Source organism: Platichthys flesus, chromosome 7 (genome assembly GCF_949316205.1).
Source record: "Platichthys flesus chromosome 7, fPlaFle2.1, whole genome shotgun sequence".
Lineage (NCBI taxonomy): Eukaryota > Metazoa > Chordata > Actinopteri > Pleuronectiformes > Pleuronectidae > Platichthys > Platichthys flesus.
The window spans coordinates 15497681-15518315 of NC_084951.1; the positions used below are offsets into that span (position 1 = coordinate 15497681).

The 20635-nt window shown below is 43.1% G+C and overlaps 2 protein-coding genes across 4 annotated transcripts in view; one reads left to right on the forward strand and one right to left on the reverse strand.

Annotated features, from left to right (window-relative positions):
• l1cama (L1 cell adhesion molecule, paralog a) overlaps positions 1-15528 on the forward strand; it is a 43133-nt gene extending 27605 nt beyond the window's left edge. Inside the window, exons 7-29 of one of the 3 annotated variants that reach the window (XM_062392714.1) lie at positions 128-298; positions 1991-2105; positions 2857-3041; positions 3728-3859; positions 3995-4138; positions 4230-4341; positions 4610-4767; positions 4994-5153; positions 5490-5614; positions 5754-5855; positions 6488-6685; positions 6772-6842; positions 6930-7155; positions 7284-7399; positions 7833-8049; positions 8367-8489; positions 9207-9383; positions 9480-9593; positions 9700-9849; positions 10254-10385; positions 12126-12198; positions 12367-12378; positions 12817-15528. In XM_062392714.1, coding sequence (XP_062248698.1) covers positions 128-298; positions 1991-2105; positions 2857-3041; positions 3728-3859; positions 3995-4138; positions 4230-4341; positions 4610-4767; positions 4994-5153; positions 5490-5614; positions 5754-5855; positions 6488-6685; positions 6772-6842; positions 6930-7155; positions 7284-7399; positions 7833-8049; positions 8367-8489; positions 9207-9383; positions 9480-9593; positions 9700-9849; positions 10254-10385; positions 12126-12198; positions 12367-12378; positions 12817-13078 — 3275 coding nt within the window. In that variant the 3' untranslated portion in view covers positions 13079-15528. The remainder of the gene's footprint in view (positions 1-127; positions 299-1990; positions 2106-2856; positions 3042-3727; positions 3860-3994; positions 4139-4229; positions 4342-4609; positions 4768-4993; positions 5154-5489; positions 5615-5753; positions 5856-6487; positions 6686-6771; positions 6843-6929; positions 7156-7283; positions 7400-7832; positions 8050-8366; positions 8490-9206; positions 9384-9479; positions 9594-9699; positions 9850-10253; positions 10386-12125; positions 12199-12366; positions 12379-12816) is intronic. The other 2 variants (XM_062392715.1, XM_062392716.1) reach the window with 2 other exon arrangements.
• A 235-nt stretch (positions 15529-15763) lies between these two features.
• ribc1 (RIB43A domain with coiled-coils 1) lies at positions 15764-20279 on the reverse strand. The gene is made up of 8 exons (XM_062392717.1): positions 20209-20279; positions 19057-19275; positions 18732-18949; positions 18517-18631; positions 18092-18210; positions 17223-17459; positions 16374-16540; positions 15764-15964 (listed from the first exon to the last, which is right to left on the reverse strand). Exons 2-8 carry the CDS (start codon positions 19253-19255, stop codon positions 15883-15885), a joined length of 1137 nt encoding a protein of 378 aa, XP_062248701.1. The 5' UTR covers positions 19256-19275; positions 20209-20279; the 3' UTR covers positions 15764-15882.
• Between the last annotated feature and the right edge of the window lie 356 nt (positions 20280-20635).

Consider the following 20635-nt stretch of genomic DNA (forward strand, 5'->3'; position numbering starts at 1 on the left):
TTCCCTCCATCCTTTCTTCTCACTATTTCACTGCTCAGAATCTCACCTGTGTTTCTTTCTTCTATTTTTCGGTTGTTTCAACCTGTCACCTTTCTCTTTAACACTTCCTGCCTCCCTCTGTCTTCAGCGCTCCATCATATCCAGCTTAGTCAGCGAGTGGTGGTGGGGAAAGACGGCAACCTGTACTTTGCCCATTTGACGGCAGAGGACAGCAGGAGCGACTACACCTGCAACGTCCAGTACCTGGCGACTCGCACCATTCTGCCAAAGGAGGCCATCACACTGACTGTCACCGCCTGTGAGTTTTACTCTGGATCAACCCAGCTGCAACTGACATGACTGAACTGAACTGTGATCCTGGAAATAACCTTTAGATTAAGTTCAGTGGACGAGGTTATAGGAAAAATAATTCTAGGCCAAACTGGAAGTTAGATGTCAGAGTCATGGGAAAACATTGAATCATATGTTAAATATAATAGAAGTATTCTCATGCGATGTCAAAGGAAAGATTTTTTTAAACGCCCCTTTCACAGACACACATGTACACCCATACACACGCACAGCCCCCCCCCCCCCCCCCCCCCCCACACACACACACTCACTGTCTGCTATGCAGATATTTGGGTTAGCCTCCGAGATTTGTGCTGCCTCCTCAGAATAATTAAAGGTGAATTAAGGGGCAGTTTCATCTGCGGTGCCCGTAGCATTGACAAATTATATTTTAAATATTCAGCAGCAGCAAAATTTCCATAAACTTTTAACAGAACACACTGTCAACAGTTTTTAAAGGACATCTCTCTCCTCTTCAAGTAGTTTATTAAACATGACAAGCTCTGTGTGGCTGTACTCAGAAAATATCATGTAGCAATGTCGCTCCCAGTGACAGCATGGATGATGCTTGCCTTGGTTACCATCCAACAGATTACTATGGCAGCTGTGACTCAGGTGGTAGAGGGGGTTGTCCACTTACCAGCATTCAGTGGTTCGATCCCTGACTCCTCCAGTCCACATCCTGAGATGTTCTTGGGCAAGACAATAAACCACAAATTGCCCCTGCTGTTCCCACAGTGAATGAATGGTGGATTTGATTTGTCAATACAACTGGAGACTGGCTCTATAAAAGTCCATTAAGCAGTATTTACCATTAAAACTTTGACCTGATGATGGTGCAGGATGAATAAAAGGGGGAGATGAGAGTTCAGGGCAAATTAAACACAGAGCTAAAATGTCTCTCTCCAAAGGGTAAATATCAACCTCATTCATGGTGGCGACGGAGAAACAGTCAGAGGATCACCACCGTCAGTATTAACTGCTCAGGAATCAGATATATCTGCACTGAACTTCCTGACAAGTATTGACGTTTTTCAGTCCGAACCAAAGATGTTGATCCATCAATCACCTGAGAGAAAAACATTGCCATCCGTAGAGCCGTACCGCCAGTGTGTACAGCAGCTGTATTACAATACTGTGTATAGGTCGGTATATCAAATCAGAACACACAGTATAATGGTCTGCATCGATGTGGGTTAAGAATTGTTGAACCAAAGTCACCTCCGTGTGGTGGCATGTTGTGCTGACCAGAGCAGTGACTGTATCCAGTAGATGGTCTAAGGGCCAACAGGGGGCCCATCGCCACCTCAGCTCAGTGGTAATGAGATGCAGCTCACACTGAGATGTGGCTGCCAGCATCTGTGGCCCAACCCGGGGTCAGAAAGATGAGCACATGTTAACATGAGACCTCTGTGTGTGTATGTGTGTAGTCAATGTGTCTGATGATGAGAACCTGGGAAAGTTCTCAGCATGACTCCGTGCCCTGCAACTGTGTGTGTGTGTGTGTGTGTTTGTGGGTTTGTGTGTGTGTATGTGCGTGTGTATATGTGTGGAGCCCCTCAAGTGGTAGCCGCATCAGCAGGACGGCAATCTGTAAATTACCTATACATATGTATGACTCCTTGTCTCCGTCTTTGTGTTTCCACCTCTCTTTCTCCAGCCAACTCGGTAGTGCGGAACAAGAGGCCTCAGATGATGAGACCTACTGGAAGCCACAGCACTTACCACGCCCTCAGGGGCCAGACCGTGGAGCTGGAGTGCATCGTCCAAGGCCTGTGAGTGTCTCTGTGCGTGTGCACGTGTGTGAGCTCTGCTTCCATCAATCAAAAAACTTGAGTTGCTTCTTCTTATCAATCTTACCTGCCTCTTATCCTGCTCACTCCCCTCCGCCCTCCCCACCCTCTCTTCATTCTGTTATCTGTCTTGTGCTGTCTCTTGCCAACTCTGCTTGGTGTTTGCCTTCTCATTTTATGTATTTCTCCTCTTCTCCCCACATGACTCATTTTAGTCCCTTTTACCCTCTTTTGTATCTTTCCCTCCTCATTCTTCGCATTCTTGCTAAACCTCTTCTTGCTCCACTGAAAATTAGAAACATCCTGCCCCGGGTAACTGATCATACTAGATCAAACTACAATGCAGTTAATTGGAACCAAATTCTACAAGACACATTTGCAGAAAGAACTAAAAAGACGCAGGATTCGATTCTGTTCTCTAAGTCCCATCAAACACTAACCTAAAAATGAGAGCACAGAGAATTTAATTTGGTCCCAATCATCATCTAATCCTGGAAATTGGCCCACCTACCGCAATAAACTTGCTTCATTGTCACAATTTCAAACCATTGAGAATTTATTGGAAAACTATGAATGTTTTATTTTCTTTGGTAACCATTTCATTCCCCTCTTTTTTTATGATCTGCTTGTCTTTCGTGTTGTTTCTTGTTTCCCCTTTTTTAGTTTATGTTTACCATTTTGTAACTGTGCGATGTAAATAAAGTTGATCATTGCATTTATTATTCCTCTCCAGTCCGACTCCTGACGTGAGTTGGCTGAGGAAGGACGGGGAGCTGTCCGAGTCCCGAACCACGCGGGACATGTTCGACCGCCGCCTGCGCTTCAGCAACATCTCAGAGAGCGACGCGGGCGAGTACCAGTGTAAAGCCAACAACTCCCAGGGAAAGATCACACACACTTACACTGTGATTGTGGAAGGTACGTCATACACAAATACTCTTTAATATTGCTATTTCAGAGCTGGCTGTTGTAGAAATGTTGCTGTGTGAATAGGGATGAGTCCATGGTTTTACATTCTAATGTAAACTGCCGTTGTTAATCACAACACTGTTTATTTGAATCATTGAGTTTAGAGGTTTGGTGGTATATGAGCCGGGACGACCCCTCTGATCTTTTAGTTGTTCCACGAAGCAGAACACCTTTGGGGAATCTGCTTTCAGCCATTGGGCTCCTTGTTGCTGGAACAGGAACTGAGAGGAGCTAAATAAAAAAAATACTTTATACTTATGGTTTTCCTATCTATATTTCTTTTGCTATCGTTTATTTATCGTATTCTATAATTATAGTATGGATTATTATCTAAACTTTCTTATATTGTTGCACTAGCTACATTATAATGTTTTAAACCAATTTCAAGTCATTTTTAGCATTCTATGTTTTGGCAAGCACTTTAAATTGCATTTGATATGTTTATAACTTGCCATATCAATAAACTGATTGATTTTCCATTGATAGAATCATTATCTGTCACCAACTATACATAGAAATTAATTTCTTCCCCTTTGTACCTAGAGTGCTTCATGTAAGTGATTGATAATCCGAATATGATGCTTTGTTTGTATTGTATGTACAGTACAGTAATTAATATATTCTGCTCTTTGTAGCTGCTCCCCACTGGGTGAAGGAGCCTGTCAGTCAGTTATATGCCCCGGGTGAGACTGTCAAACTGGACTGTCAGGCAGACGGCATCCCCGCTCCTGCCATCACCTGGACCATCAATGGGGTCCCCCTCACAGGTCAGCACACACAGCCAACCTGTACACACACACACACACACACACACACACACACACACACACACACACACACACACACCTCCATATGCAATCCTGAGCGCTGCACATGCACTGACAGTGTTTACCTTTTAACAGATATCGATGAGGACTCCAGACGTACTGTGAACCCGACCTCTCTTATCCTAGAGGATGTCAACTTCGAAGACACCGCCATATACCAGTGTCAGGGCTCCAACAAGCATGGAACCATCCTCACCAACACCAACGTTTATGTGATCGGTCAGTGTCTGTGTGTACGGCAACTGGTTTAACAGTTGTGTGTGTGCGTCTCAGTATGTGACTCGTTTCTTTTTTGTATGTGTTGTTTCAGAGCTGCCACCACAGATCCTTACCGAGGATGGGACCACATACACATTTACAGAGGGCCACAAGGCTTTGCTGGAGTGTGACACCTTTGGTTCTCCTCAACCTAAAGTGACATGGTGAGGCTCAACAGTCTGATTTACTGTATATGTTAAAGAAATTCACAGAAGCACAATTGCGTAGGTGGCTATTCACATGCATAAATTGACAAGTGCTGTTACATCTGAGCTGTGATTCTGAATTTCACCAGTGTGGCTGGTGTCCAATCAGGCTTTGTTCTTTATGGTAACAGCGGCTATTAAACTGGAGAGTTAATCGGCCACTGCAGAGAAAGGTTTATTTCTTACTGTGTGTGTGTGTGTGTGTGTGTGTGTGTGTTTGATTCAGGGAGAGTGGCAGCAACTCCCTTCTGGCAGATCTCAGAGTGAACCCACTGACGAATGGGGGCCTTGAGATCGCTAATGTCACCCATGAAGACGAAGGCTTCTACACCTGCTCTGTAAAGAACACCAACATGTCAATCAATGCCGTGCTGGAAGTCCTCAGTGAGTGACGCATGCACACAGACCCTAACCCTAACCCTAACCCTAAAACCAAGTCTTAACCCTCAAACAGACGTTTGAAAAAGTAAGGACCGGCCAAAATGTCCTCACTTTCCAAAACAGGTGCTCGCTCTGTAGGAGTCACTGCTTAAAATGGTCTTCACAAAGGAACAGGAAGAAACACACACTCAGTCCCAGTATCATATTCCACCTGTTTTCTCCCTTCCAGACAGGACCGTGATCTTGTCGCCACCACAGGCTCTGAAGGTGCAGCCTGGAAACACGGCCATCTTCACCTGTCTGGCCCTAGTTGACCCCAAACTCGGTTCTCCTCTCATTCAGTGGAGAAAGAACAATCAGAAGCTCTACGAGTCGCAGAGTGACCAAAAGTAAGACAACATTTTTTAAACATGGAGAACTGACAATAATAATAATAAAGGATAATCCTAGAAACTATTGAAACTGTATTATTGTATCCATATTTGATGCTTTATCTATTTTTTTAGTGTAGTTGTTGTTCATTGAATTTAAATGCACATTGGGACACATACATTTTGTCTGTAATGTTCCAGTTAGATAAAGAAATTAATACAACAGAAATGTGGAGTATGACTTGGACGAAGTGATGATGATACGAACGATAGCAATAACAACTGGAAGGAGGTTTTCTTGATTAAAAGAACAAGGAAGATAACTAACAGCAACTAACAATCATTTTTCCACAGATACACAATAGAGGGTCCAGACCTGATGATAAATAATGTGGACGCAGATGATGAGGCTGTGTACACCTGTCAGGTCATCACGAAGCTGGACATGGCTGAGGCCAGTGGCACCCTCACTTTATGTGGTAAGATCACTGATCGTATCATGCACTAACAAGTGTCTTTTTAAAAACATGTGTATTTTAATTACAGAGACCTGTTTATGGAGTGTAGAGAAGCAATGTTCCAGTCGCCGTGTTAATGAGATTATTTTTTCCCTCTCAGACCGTCCAGACCCTCCTGTCCTCCTTCAGGTCACTGATCCTAAGCATCGCACAGTCACCATCAGCTGGACTCCTGGAGACGACCATAACAGCCCTGTGATAGGTGCGGTACAGACACGCCCACACAAACACTCACTTACAGAAATACACATTGGCACCCCCTCTCTCCCGCCTTTCTCTTTCTTCTGCTCAGGCCTATAATTTTTTTTAAATACATTTTTGTGTTGTATAATTTCTCCTGGTGCGACTCTAACTTTTTAACATTTGTACAAAACTTGATTTTGTCCCACTCCTAGACCCTGTTCAGACATGGTATTAACTTCCATCCAGGGTGATATGATGATAAGTGGTCAGCGTTAAGTTTAGGTCTGAAAGCACCGAAATGCGTCCTCAGTGCGTCCTTAGATCAGATATCTCTGAGGATGAGATCTGACTGCACTCGCTCTCTTTCTCTCGTTTGTGCCAACACACACACACAAACAATGTCATCATCTGTTTACACCAGGTCTGAACAGGGCTCGACACTCAAAGCAACAAATCCATATCATGTATCCTCCTCTTGCATATGAAAGGATGCTCTGCTTTCAGTTTCCCGGAACATGATTATTGGTTCATCTGCAACGTCAGATGAACCAATAATCTAAATCTAACAAATCTAACAAATTTAACAATAACCTGAATCATTTATTTTACCCTCTTTTTTCCCCGTCAATCCTCGACTATTTGTCTCAACAGAGTACGTGGTTGAGTTTGAGGACCAAGATTTGAAGGAGAGGAGCTGGGAAGTGCTGAAGAGAGTAAGTGGGAACACAGAGCGTGTCAGCCTCCCTCTGTGGCCCTTCATGTCCTACCGTTTCCGGGTCACTGCCGTCAATGACTTGGGTAAGAGCGACGCCAGCCAGCCGACTGAAATGATTAAGACACACGCTGAAGGTAAGAGACTACTAACTCTGACTTTTCATGGTCACAGTTACCGCCCCAAAAAAGTACGATACTGACATTTTTTCTTACAATCACAGCTCCAGACAATAACCCTGAAGACGTGAGAAGTGAGTCCACAGACCCAGACACTCTGCTCATCACCTGGGAGGTACGCCTGTTACCTTACTGTACAATATCTTGAAGAAATGCCAAACTTTTCTTTGTGTCTTATTGGCTGCTGTTCCTTTCATTACAGGAAATGGACAAACGCAACTTGAATGGCCCTGACTTTAAGTACAGGGTGCTGTGGAGGCGAGTGCTGGGCAGCGGGCCCAGCTGGCACATCAATCACACAGCGGCACCGCCATTCATCGTCAATGACGTTGGCAACTTCTCCGCCTTTGAGATAAAAGTACAGGCTGTGAATGGGAAGGGAGAGGGACCTGAACCAGACCCGGTCATTGGCTACTCAGGAGAAGATGGTAAAATATATTTTGACACTATAACAACTGCACACTAGGTTTTACAGCAATACTCTTTTCTTTAACAGGGGATATTCGTTGTTATTTTTCTCACTTCCTGTCTCTTGTGTGCTGCCATCATCTCTTAGTTCCCTTGGAGGCTCCGATGGATGTGGGCGTTATACTAATAAACAGCACTACCATCAAAGTGACCTGGGCAGCAGTGGACAGAGAGACAGTCAGAGGGCACTTGCTGGGATACAAGGTACTGATGCTGTATCTCCTCTTGTTTGGCCGAACGCACTCAGCCTCTGTTCTCATGAATAATATATGTTTTGGGTTTACAGCGAGGGGAGCGACAGCTCGGCTTGGCAGAGGCTTCAGAGTTCTCTTTAGTTTCAAGGTTGTGAAGAATGAAGCCGCTTCTTCTTTTAGATGATCTCACCTTCAAAATGAATCAGACCGTTAAAAGTTTCTTTCTCCTGGGTCTTTGGAGTACGTTCCATTCAACAATTTAGTCATATCTTCTTTTCTCAACAAGATTTTACTTTTTCCAGAAGAAAGTCTCTTGTCTCTAATGGTGTGACTGCGTAACTAAACATGGGCTTAGTATGAATCCAATTAAGTTTATAAAAATGTTTGAAATTTCAAATATAACACAGAAACTAAGCAGTGATACCCTCTTTTACTTGCTCCAGATCTACCTGACCAGGACTGGCTCCAGGGGCCACCACCGGGGCAGAAGGGCCAAGGAGTCAGAAAGCACAATCGTGGTGGAGACTGGGGCCAACGAAGAAAAGAAGATGATCAGTGATCTCAGGCCCTTCTCCCACTATTCACTGGCTGTCATGGTATTCAACAGCAAGGGAGAGGGACCTTCCTCTGAGACGCTGTCCTTCAAGACCCATGAGGGAGGTGAGGATGAGAAAGGGAACAAAAATGAGTGGTGGAGGAGAGAATGGTGACAATACTGACATGGGGGGTTGATAGATAAAGTGGGTGAAGAGGTTCCATTCACGGATACCGGGAGGGAGGGATAACACCAGGGGAACTGACACAGATATCCAGACAATGGGTGGAGGGAAGTAAAGAGAAGGGTTGGAATTGATGTAGGGGAAAGATAGTATTGAGCGGGAAAGGCTTTATGGAAAAGATTGTCAGTAGATACAAATAGTACAATAATGCCTTTAAGTCAAGTGCATTTTAATCAGACCTGTTTGTGTTGCTGCTAGTTCCCGGTCCTCCCATGTCCCTGAGTTTGGACAGCCCATCTGAGACAGAGATGACCCTCCACTGGACGCCTCCTGAACAACCCAACGGAATCCTCATTGGATATCTCCTGCAATACCAACGTAGTGAGCATTATTTCACATCTAAGTCCGGTTTTAATGGACAACATCACATCATCCCAATCCTGACATCGCTCTATTGATGGTGGATTGATTTTTTAGATTTTACTGGTCACTTTTTAAGCTTACCTTGGTCCAGCCCCAAACTACATGGCAGAAATGTTGACGCCATATGAGTCTTAGATCTAAGATTACTGCCACTATGCCTTCATGTCATGTTGTCTTTTTATCTTTTTATTTTTCTTTTTTCTTTTTTTATCTTTTTATTTTTCATGCTTTTATTTGCTTATTTGTCATTTTTTTCCCTTTTTTCCCTTTTATTGTTACCATTATTTTGTTGGTTGTATTAACTGATTTCACATGATGCTGTCTTCTTCTTATTGCTTTTATTTCTAAATAGCTTTTACTAGTGTGGATGACTTTTTGAAATTGCACCTTAGAATCATGTGTCGGCTTTTGTCTATCAAAACCTGTTTTAAAGGGGCTATAAAATAAGATATTGTTATAATAATAATAATAATATAATCCTTTTCTAACTAGTAAACATACCATACATGCTTTTGTTCCAACTAAATCAATATCACCTGAGAAAAATGTCAAAAGCGTAGCCTCCTAATGATGCTCATCAGTCACTGACGTGTCACCCGGACCAGCGTGTGGCCCATAACAATGTGCTCAAGATCAACTGGTGATTGAACGTTTTTTTGTCTGTCCTGTGGTCAGTTGTGGAGAGTGATGACAGCCCCATGCAAGTGGAGACCATAGACGATCCCACTGTCACCCACCTCACGCTGAGGAGCCTGGACCGGCACAGCCACTATCGCTTCTACCTGCGTGGGCGCACCGCCACTGGAGACGGAGAGCCCATAAAGCAGGATGGCGCCACCACGCTGGATGGAGGTACTAACCACGTGCTTTACACTAACAAACATGACTCATGCAGGACCAGTTTGTATTAGATCACGAATTTGATTCCTCCGTCTGAATGTGTTCCAGCGCCTCCTTCCAACATCAGCCTGTCTGCGGGGGAAAACTCTGTTAACCTAAGCTGGGTAGCCAAAAAGAGGCATAGGAATGTTGACTTCCAAATACACTACCTCAGAAAGAATGGTATGATATCTGCGCTACGTACATAAGGAAACACATGTTGTTCTCCAATTAGTTTTTGTCGTGGGAATAGTTTCACCACCCTGGTTGATGTCGTGCTTGTCCGCAGATGGCAGCACATGGAAGAAGACTGAGAAGATGAACTCTTCTCAGTCCTCCTACCAGCTCCAAGGCCTGACACCCGGCTCTGACTATCATCTACGCATCACCCACAGCAACACCACCTTCTGGGAAGCTCACATCAAGACAGACGGAACAGGTACGACAGGCGCGCTCCCTTCATTCATCCTCTCCTCTTTCATCCTCTCTGCTCCCTCCTCTGGGCTTCCACACAGCTAAATATAAAAGCCCCAGTCCTTCAGAGAGTGTCGTGCAGTTCCCGGCCCAGCCTGTGAAGTGCTTTCAAAGACTTCTGTGAAAGGAGAGCTTGGTTAGCCATATGAAATGATCCATTACTTGCATTTGTTTCAGTGAACCGCCACCCTGTCAGAATTCATTATGCTCTGTCTCTTTTGCTCTAGATTCTGCTTCCTCCTCCTTCATGTCTCTCCTTTTTCATCCTTCTCGCTGCTTTTGTACTTTTACCCCGTTTCCCCTTTAAATAAAAAAACAACCCCTCACTCTCTTTTCTTTCCACCTCCCTTCTCCCTTTTCCCTCTGCAGCCGTGACGGAGGTGCAGCAGAGCTTTGCGACGCAAGGCTGGTTTATCGGCGTGGTGAGCGCCATCGTGCTGCTGCTGCTGATACTGCTCATCCTCTGCTTCATCAAGAGGAGTAAAGGGGGAAAGTACTCAGGTAAGTGCAGCCCCGCCCCAATGACTGTGAAGCATTCATCATTAGAGCAGTGAACTGTTGACGAGTATAATTAATTGAGGTCTTGAGCAACGGCATGAATTTACAATATTTGTCTGTCCTTCAAAGCCTGTTTGAGAAAGCAATGCAATGTCAGACAACTGTGACGTGAGGACACACACTGGGTGTAACAGTCTGGAGCCATAAAACTGTCTGAGAATGAAAGTGACGGTGCGGTAGAAAAGGAAGCCAAGCACTTCCAGGAAAGCACCACGGTGACTAAGATTATTCTGACCGGAAAAAAGACGGTGAAAAAAGATGCCCCCGTCCTGAAAATTCTCCCGAATCTGCTCTCTTCACTTTCTTATTTTTTACAGCGGCTACAACTCCAAATATACTGACAATTTATTTATTTTCAACCTCCCCCCTTGCATCCTTTGCATTAAACATGAGGGGAGACAGACCTCAAAGCCTGAACGTCCTTAATTTGAGAGTAAAGGAGAAAAGGAGCGTGAAATAATAATGTCAAACCACAAGAGAAACTGAAACCTGCAGACCACTGTCTTACTGGTGAGAAAGAAAAGTAAAACAGGCTTTCATCCCTTTCCACATGAAGGAACAACAAGTGTCTGTTGCAAAAACCAAGAACTAATTGAAATAGAATGGCACCCACTACAGCGCATATAGGGTCCCTTATAATACCAATAATAATAATAATAATACATTTATTTGTATAGCAGTTTTCAATGCAAGTAACAACAATATTCACAAAAAATCCACAGAGTAAAAAAAATGAAAGAAAGATACAAATAATTAAAGTCATAGACATCAGGCGATAAGTCTTTTTATGGAAAAGTGCCTCAAGGAGAGAGATAAGGCAGATAACCGATTCTGCTCGTCTAATCTCTTCTGGCAGATTGTTCCAAAGTGTAGGGGCCCTCACGGCAAGGGCTCTTTCTCCTTTGGTTTTCAGCCTAGATTTTGGAATGGCTAGCAACGCCTTACCAGAGGATCTCTGACTGCCTCCTGGCTCGTAGGGAGATAAAAGCTCTGAAAGACAGGGAGGAGCCAGCAGCATGAAACCACATGGATTTTTATTTGGATCTGAACTATCAACCAATTCTATTAACTTAATCACTCATAAATGTCAGTCCCCTAATCATGTCTGATTTAAACAAATCAAGATCCACTTATATTCTATGGGAAATTGGTGAAAGGTTAAAAAAAACGCATGTTGAATGTTGAAAAAAGTGTGGGGGGGGAAATCCTGGATCTGCCTCCTGATTCCTATCAAATTTAATGGATTCTCTCCTGACCCCTTCTGCATCCGTCCACCAAGTCTTGTGGTGATCCGTTGAGTGGTATTTCAGTGATCCTGCTACATAACGGACACACAAAGGGAGATGACCTTAATGGAGCTAATGATAACTCTGACCGTACCCAAAGAAATCTTACTTCTGAGCAACTAATGACTTAAACACAAATTTAATTATGAAATTCATAACGGTGGTCGTTCTCGCTAAAAGTCAGAATAGAAATGAAGTCAAAGGACGAACTCTAGACCTCATAAATAAACTGATCCGTCTGCAGATACCGAGAATGTTTTTTGTTCCACGCACATGCATTTGGTTTTATCTGTTCATCCGACAGATTGTCATAATTAATGTGTGAGTAAGCGGCTGTGAGAGAAACATGATTCAGATCTTCCCGATAATGAAATCCAATAATCTCTCTCCTTGTCAGTGAAAGATAAAGAGGAGGGCCCGATGGATTCAGAGGCGCGGCCCATGAAAGATGAGACTTTCGGAGAGTACAGGTTAGTCATCTGAGTGCTCAGCAGTTTGGTTTTTGGCGTTGTTTTCTGTAGATGTTTTAAATTCTAACTCCTGACAGCCCTGATTCCCTCAGCACTGTTTGGTTTTCCTAACCCTTTGTGTTGCTTTTATTATCCCCCCTCTCCCCAATGCCTGCCTGTGCTAAGCAGATCTCTAGAAAGGTATGCTCTCGTGCAATATGCCCGGACCCATTTTTAATTATCTCCTGCATTACTAACCTACTGTTTTCCATGTTCAGTAAAATAATGAATTGTGTAGCACTGCAACTAGTACTATTTTGAATTTTCTGCTCATTTTCTTCTTCAATCCATGAATCAGTTGGTCTGTAAAACATTCGAAAATGCTTATCCAAATATCCTAAACTCAATAATATTCAAATTAATTCAATGTAAGAGGAAGAAAAGCAGCAAATCATTGTTTGCTTGAAACGTGATTATCAAGAGAGTTGCAGTTGAAATAATGTGAATTTCTGGCTCGCATGTTGGCTGTTTTTTGAAAATAAAATCTTGCTGAAAAAGACAAAGTAATCACGTTATGAATTTTAAAAAAAATGGGTCGTGAGACTACTCCTTGCTTCTGACCTGTTGTGTGCTCTGTAGTGATCTCGAGGAGAAGCACACGGCCAGCCAGCCGTCCCTGTGCGAGGAGAGCAAGCTGTGCAGCGAGGACAACCTCGACTTCAACGGCAGCAGTGCCAGGACCCTGGAGCTCAACATGGATGAGTCCCTGGTCAGCCAGCTCAGTCGGCCTAGCGAGGGCCCGGACGCGCTCCACGGCCTGCCCGACAACTCCCCGCTCAACCCCAACGCCGTCTCCCCAGCCCCCAACGGCACGCCCAACTCAGTTACCATTCTAGATTAACCCCCACATGTCCACCGGGGGGACCACCAGACCAAAACATGTCAACACATATGTGCCCATATGCTCTTGTTCCTTATACTGACGTGCTGATCTGTACTTTGACGACTGATACACAATCAATATATTGACTATTCAGATGGCCCTGGCAGTCATCTGATGGACTGGACTGTTTTGACCAAAGGAGTGTCCAAATGAGTGGACAATGTGATACGAGTCTGACTGACCTGAAGATGTCCTTCCCTCACCCTCTTTTATCTGTGTAGTTTACAACTAATCCAAATGACTAACATTCATTTCTCTCCCTTTCTTCTCTCTCTTTCCCTCAGCAACCAACTCTATAGAAAGATAAAGACAGAATGCTGTACAGATAGAACTATGAGAGGGACTGTGGCTGTGGTTGTGTAGAGATGCAGTCGTTCATTGAGAGAGGAGGGTGGTGTGTGAGGAAACAAAAGTTTCCACCAGTCTTGAAACTTAGATATTTATCATGTCTTGACACATTATCTTATTTTTTTTACGTCGAAAGCCATTTAATGTCTCAGATTGTATTTGCCAGTGACATTTTTCATGTATTTAATTTTCTATGTTTTTGACAAACAAAAAACATCATCTTTCTTTTATTTTTATTCTCATCATCATGTTGTGTTATTGTGTTTTTCATTATTTATATAGAGCTCACGACTTCTCTTTATCGACATAGTTCATAGATCGAGATGCTTTCATCGAAACTAAGCGAAGCCAAGTTTCTTACTATAAATAACTTGCTGTGATGATGCTGAGTAGCATCTGGTGTATATAGCTGCATCTACATCTATCTACTTAGCCATAATACAGTATTATAGATATGTACATGCTCCTTATATGTTCCTGTGCCTGCTGGGTCTGCATAGAGCACCAGATTGATGTCATTACTCTCTCGCCTTCCCACCAGAAGTGTAATGCCATTATTGGAAACTATATTGTACTTTTTTGTGTCAACACCTACGTGTAGCTTTCTGTATCTTGTCTTTGTCTCTTTCTACACTGTATTAAAAACATTGTTGTGTCCAATTAACAGTCCTTTCATACCTGTCCATCCCATAATACGCTAATTGTTTGAGGAGCAGTATTTATGTATATTACAGATCGGAGAGAGGAGTCTCGTGGGCGAACATGCTCAAGGTTTATTTTCAGAATCCAAGTTGACATTGCAGACAGGCTTGGCGATTGCCAGTTGGTTAAAGCAAACAGTTGGTAGTTATATCAAATGCAGAGAATGTATTATTTTTAGGGCTGGGTAGTCATTGTATCTACATGCTACTGATAAAAAAAATCTGAGATACAAGTTCCTGGAGAGAGAGGAGTGGCAATGACAAGATCTGGAAGGACAGGTTTTTCCCCATTGAATGTAAATACAACCCTAAAAGATTGTTCTTATGAACCAAACCATGTTTGATAGAAAATGTGAAAAAACGTGCAGGTTTAACATCTAATTTTCAATTTGTTGCAAGCTGTAATTTTTCTTCTTTGTACTATTGCTATGAATCCAACCTTTCCCCTTTCGAATGCAGTGAGATTTGGCTGTTTTAGCAAAAATAGCTCATAGCTGAGGAGAGAGGGGGGAAAAAAGGAAAAAAAAAGTTCTGTCGATGTTTTCAAGCATTTCAAAAATTTTACAAAGTGTACATTAGTGTCATTTAGTGATAGTAGTAGTTGCATTACGATGAAAGCTAAGATTCCGTTCCTGCCCATAACCATCCAGCGATGCATTGCAGTGCAGTGAATATCTGTGGAGTTTTTGTCCGATGCAGTCATGAGAGGCGGCGATGCAGTTGGTGCACACCACAGGGAGCACCTAAGTGCAACGTTGCAGTCTCGGTTCTCCCTACTCAAATAAAAGCTCGACACTGGCCAGATATTACCTGACAGTCCGTGAGGTGGAGAACATGGGATGTCTTAGAGCGGCCAGTGGCACAGACGGAGGTGTGTGTGAGCTCCCTGTTGTTGGCTATACAGACTCACTCAGGACAAATAAAGGTTTAAAAAGATCTATTTTCATACCAGGAGCGAGGAATGACACAAAATATGCCAATATTCTAACTTGACTATCTGCTGCTAAACATCTGTGTTTGTCAGTGTTCGAGGGCAAATGTTAGCTTTGAATGAGGAACGAGTGTACACACACAGATACTCACTCGACTGCCACTCACTCTTTGCTTTTCGTGTTTCAAGGTGAAATGTGGGGACGCTGGCATTTGCTTTCCACCATTGTTTCCCCCCCATATTTTATAATTAAAAAGAGGAAAATGTGAATTGGCTCGTTTAGAGACTCTTCTTGAGAACTCTGAAAAACAGACAGGCTTTAAACAACAATGCCCCCCGTGGGAGGGTGGGGGCGAGAGAAAGGGAGGGAGAGTGTGTGTCCCTGTTGGGGTGTAAATGTGCCTCTTTGTGAAGTGTGGGGTGCACTGTTGGCATAATGGGAACTGGTGGGATCTCTATGTACCATGGGTCGGGGTTAGAAGTTGAGTGGATTGTACCACATGTGGAGCCACGATAATTGTAACTGCATTATGAATCTACCACTGTAACTGGATATATGAGTGAAAATAAAGTACATGGAACCATCTGTACCAAAAACAAAGATTCCCTCTTTTGTCACCAGTGTACGAAACCAATGAAATCATTGAATATGTGTCACTTAAAACTAAGCAGTAAATATTGAATAAGTAGGATCCAATTCACTCTGAGTGGGAGCACAACAATCGATAGGTTTTATTAGCACATTGTGACAGGAGGACGGGCCTGAAGAAGGTGTGAGGCTGTCAGCGGGAGCTGGTGTTGAATTGATAAAAGTAGTCCCTGGTGGGTTTGTTGGTGTACAGCTTCTTGTCCAGGTACTCCTGACTGGAAGTGAGAGAGACACAAAGAAACATGCAGTGAGTAACTGCCTCTGAATTTCTGATTTTCACATTTTCAACTACACCTACAAAACGGCCAAAATGTCATATCACGATAAATGTCACATTATTTCTCTGAGGATTAAAGTGAGATATTTGCTCCTGAGTGAAGGTTATGGTTTCAAACCCCTCTAAATTAGCAGAAAATGAAAACAGCTTTCAAATCTATACATGAATTATATATGTATTCATTACAAAATCGATTTTTTTGTTGTATTCCTATTGAGGAAAATTATATTGCAATAATTATTGATTTTGCTTCATTGCCCAGCCCTATCTACACACAGAATGTATTGGCTGACTAATGCATGGATAGTGGGTGTATGTAGTTTGCAGTATGTGTGTGCAGTGCTCACTGTGCCTGCTGCTCCCTGGCCAGCTGCATGTTGTACTGATCCATCTGAATCCTTGTCTGTCTCTTCAGCTCTGCTGCTCTCGCCTCCTCCTCCTCTGCCTCTCTGGACAGCTTCAGGAGCTGAAGGTCCAACGCTGTGTCATGAATCTTCTCAGCATCACGCTGTCTCTTAACATGGCAACAAAAGAAAGGTGTGAGAGGAACCTGAGAGGAACTGCTGTGAAGAATATCAGGTTCAAAACCATGTTACCACAATTTGTACGAATGAGTGCTTCCAAATGTGGGGTTAAAAATGTTTCTGAGGATAAAACACATTTTCTTCTGAATGATATTATGGATTTTTCCAACGTTTTCCTCGGCAGAGGAAATGATTTGACCATTATAGCACTTTTTAAAATCTGAGAATAATTAATACCCCTTTGGATCTAAGCCTTTGGACATAAGCAACCAGTAAATAAATATCTAAAAGAAGACATGACGAAATAAAGTGAAAAACATGAACGGTAGTACAGATATATAAAAAAAACAGAACCGCGGTTGGATAAATATGAACACAATATTAACCCTAGGTTTTTTGTAATCACCAGAACCAAATGAAGACCCAATGGAACATTTTGAGTCAGTGTGTTAGAAAGCACCCATTAATTAAAAGACAAAAAAAAGGGAATAATATAATTTGTGTGGATGCTGTTCATCATGAGAATCATCAAAATGTTATGAATCTCAGTTTCGAAGGACTTTGTCAGAAAGTTAGAACTAAAATGAGTCTGAAGAGAAGAAGACATGACTTGAATATGAACAAGTCCTTTATGTATCGGAAGGGCATTGTTATTCCGGGTGGCCCCAGTACCTGTCTCTCACGGCACTGTGTCTCTCTCTCCTCATGGACGGCACGGAGCTGCTCGGGGCTCATCCCCCTCCACCTGTCAGTCAGAACGTGGTGTGGCTTCCCTCCTCCCACCTTTCTCTCTGCTGCCTCGGCACACTCTGTCATCATGTCGGACGTCAGCGTGTGCTTCATCTCTGCAAGATTCTCCCTTTCTTCTCTCCTGTGTTGCTCCATCAGTTTCTCTGCCTGCTCCGCAGCCTGTGGAGGACAGGTCATGTTGAGGCCTCACCGGGGAACCAGGCGCAGTTGATTGGTTGTTCCCTTGACGACTGGGATACAAGCATCAGCTTCTCTAAAACCTAACCACTAATACGTGGTTACATCTAGCACAGAGTCGAGAATCAGCCAAATGGTGAATGTCCTCCTGAGAGACCCAATCAGTCAGATGCATTTGCTTCATGCATGTGAGTATTTATTAGAGAAACCACATAACTGTCCAAAAAACAACTACAACAACCTGGAGGACTTGTAATGATGCCTCCCAATGGGGGGTTCAATCAAGTGCAGTCAGGCAAATGAGGGGATGAAGGGAGAGCTGAATGGGGACTTTTAAAAAAACAGAGAAGAGCCACACATGCATCACAGCAGTTTAACCATCCGTGTTGCTTTGTACCAACGAATATGAATTGTCTTCCTGCAGCAAGAGTGTGCATCACTTAACATTCTCAACTAGCAGGTTTCATTTCAAAATCCCACTTGAGAACAATGCCACCGCTCAGAATCCCACTGGATTTAGCTTTGAGCATTTGCAGCAGCAGGTGGTGTGTGTGTGTGTGTATGTGTGTGTGAGTGCGAGTGTCCATCAGTGTGTGCACATGCATGTACTGTACCAGAGCTCGGTTGTAGTCGTTGTATGCAATGCGGATGGCATTCTTGCACTCCTCCTCTAGTGCTGCCTGTTGAACACCCCTCAGGTCCTGATGCACAAGTTCTCTGCTCACCAGCATCTCTGGGACACACACACACATGATTTTGGGAATCGAATGATGTGTCTCATTTTTCACACATGCATTAGCCATTACTCATTGCACTAAGCTCTTCAACAGCACACTCACACACGTACCGGCTCTATGGGATGAGGATCCATCAATGCCACCTGGCAATAAGGGCTGTGCGTAGGAGTGTGTGATTGTTTGTGCAGGAAAGCATGAAGCATGTGTGTGATCTACAGGGGCTGTAGTGTAAAGCTCGTACGCTCATCAGTGATTACAATGTGCTTGTGTGATTTCCTGACTGTGTGCTTTACTCTTTTCACCTCTGTGCTTGTTTCCCATGTGCCTCCTCGCATTTTCCTCCCTCTGGGCTTGTAGATATCTTTCTGTCTCTTTCATTTGTTCTCTCCTCACTTGCTCCTCACCGATACCCTCTCCCTGCATGAAACAAGGAACACAAGGCTCCAGGAGTTGTCTGATCGTGTATTCAAACCTCTGATGCACACCATGGACCCCACCAGTCACAGAAAGCCTATACCTGAAACATTTGCATACTGGCAGGCCCCAGCTCACGCTCTGGAATGGGGATTCTGAATGCCCCCTGCAGGCCACACTTGAGATCTGCATCAGGCGAGTCCTCCACACGCTGCTGAGTGGCCCAGTACTGGACCAGGTCGGTGTGCAGAGCTGCTCGCTTCTCTCTGTCATCAGTCTCCAGCTGCAGCAGTGCGACATCGTGATACTCTCTCAGCTTATCTGCAATATATTGATAATAAAAACAACTGTGATATCACCTCTCATTGGTGGAGAAAGGTGAATAGCGTGTGTATGTTTCAGCTGATTTAACTCTAACCATAGTTTACCAAAAGCTTTGTCTCTTTGTCTCTCTATATTTTGTTGATGTTTTTTCTCCTGGACTTGCTGGTTCAGAACATCGGTGTCGAGACCCATCACACGCAGGCGTGTGTTGAAAATCCGGGCCTTTCGTGCTGACTCTGCAGACCTCCGCCTTTCCACTGCTTTCTCAGCGGACTGGTCTACAGGAAAATCCACTTTGTACATGTTGACAGTCTCTAGTGGGCCTGAAGGGAGGAGAAACATCATCACATCAACGTTTATTGCTACGGTTTTGGGATTAAATATTCTTATCCCTCACTGAAGCAACAGCGTATACCAGAACTATATTGTGAATTGTTTTGCATTAAAGGTATCACTCCGGAATTCAACAATAAAAATAACAAAATCATTGTCAGAAAAATTTGCTAAAAGTATGAAAAATTGATAAGGAAAACTTAAAGGTTCAGTCTGTAGAATTGTGACATCTAGTGGTGAAGTTGCATGTTGCAGCTGAATACCCCTCACCTTCCCCCATCCAAACATAAAAGAGAACCTGTAGCAACCTTCTGTTGTCATTAAATCTCAAAATGTGTTTAGTTTATCCAGTCTGCGCCACTGTAAAAAAACATGGTGGCCTCCGTTGAGAGGACACGCACTTGATGTAAATACAAAGTATTTAAATATAAAAACTGCCATTCTAGGGTAAAAAAACCCCAGAATAAGTACAATTTAGAAAAAACAGAGATGTTTTCATATCTGCCTGTAGATTCCTTACACCTGAATCGCACACACTGAACCGTTAATGCTGTTTGGCACTTCAAACTGTAAAAACTCAGATTCTAGAGAAAACCTTAAAAATCGAATGGTCTCTAATTAAGTACAATCACACCGTGATCGTTGAAATTAGCCTGAAAAGAGACATCATAAATTCATTTTGAATTGAATTGATCAGATTGATGATTTGAAATAGCGGAGTACAAATAGAATACAGCATAAAGGGGAGATACTTAAGTAACATAAAGGGGTTAGTAAGGTGATGTACTTAATTACCCTCACAATATATCATCCACCAACATTGGACAGGCTTCATTGAGGGTATATGAGCTGGAAGCAGGTTCTACAGCTCGGCAGTACTTTGTCTAACGATGTCTGAATATCGATTTAAAGTAGAAACTCACCTCTGACGTTAGAGCTGTGTGCAGATCTTTGAGCTCAGGGCTGCTTCGTGTCCCGTTGTGTTTGACTGCCTTTGGTAACCATGGTTACTCCTCAACACTCGGTGCAGTGTTTAGGAGCTAAATGTATAATTATGCTGCTCTCTCTACATATTTATATAAATAAAGTTATTATTATAATTATTATTATAATGATTTAGTAACATTGACGCAGAACGACTTTTGGAGCCAGGTACACGTGCATTATCTATGGAGTTAAGATGATGTTTATTTGTTGTGCTTTATTAATACAATTATTATTATTATAATTAATTTGTGCCACTGAGACGCAGACAGACTGGTGCACGTCAACACACGTGCATACTCTCTGGAGTTAAGACGGAGTTTAATGATTTCGTGTCCCTTAATACGCTCCCACGTTATCTGGGGC

Coding starts and splice junctions, on each gene's coding strand:
- ribc1 (XM_062392717.1), bottom strand. CDS start 19,255: ATGTACAAAGTGGATTTTCCTGTAGACCAGTCCGCTGAGAAAGCAGTG. Junction 18,632..18,731: donor CCAGTATGCAAATGTTTCAG/GTATAGGCTTTC, acceptor TGTTTCATGCAG/GGAGAGGGTATCGGTGAGGA. Junction 16,541..17,222: donor CACAGTGCCGTGAGAGACAG/GTACTGGGGCCA, acceptor TGCCATGTTAAG/AGACAGCGTGATGCTGAGAA.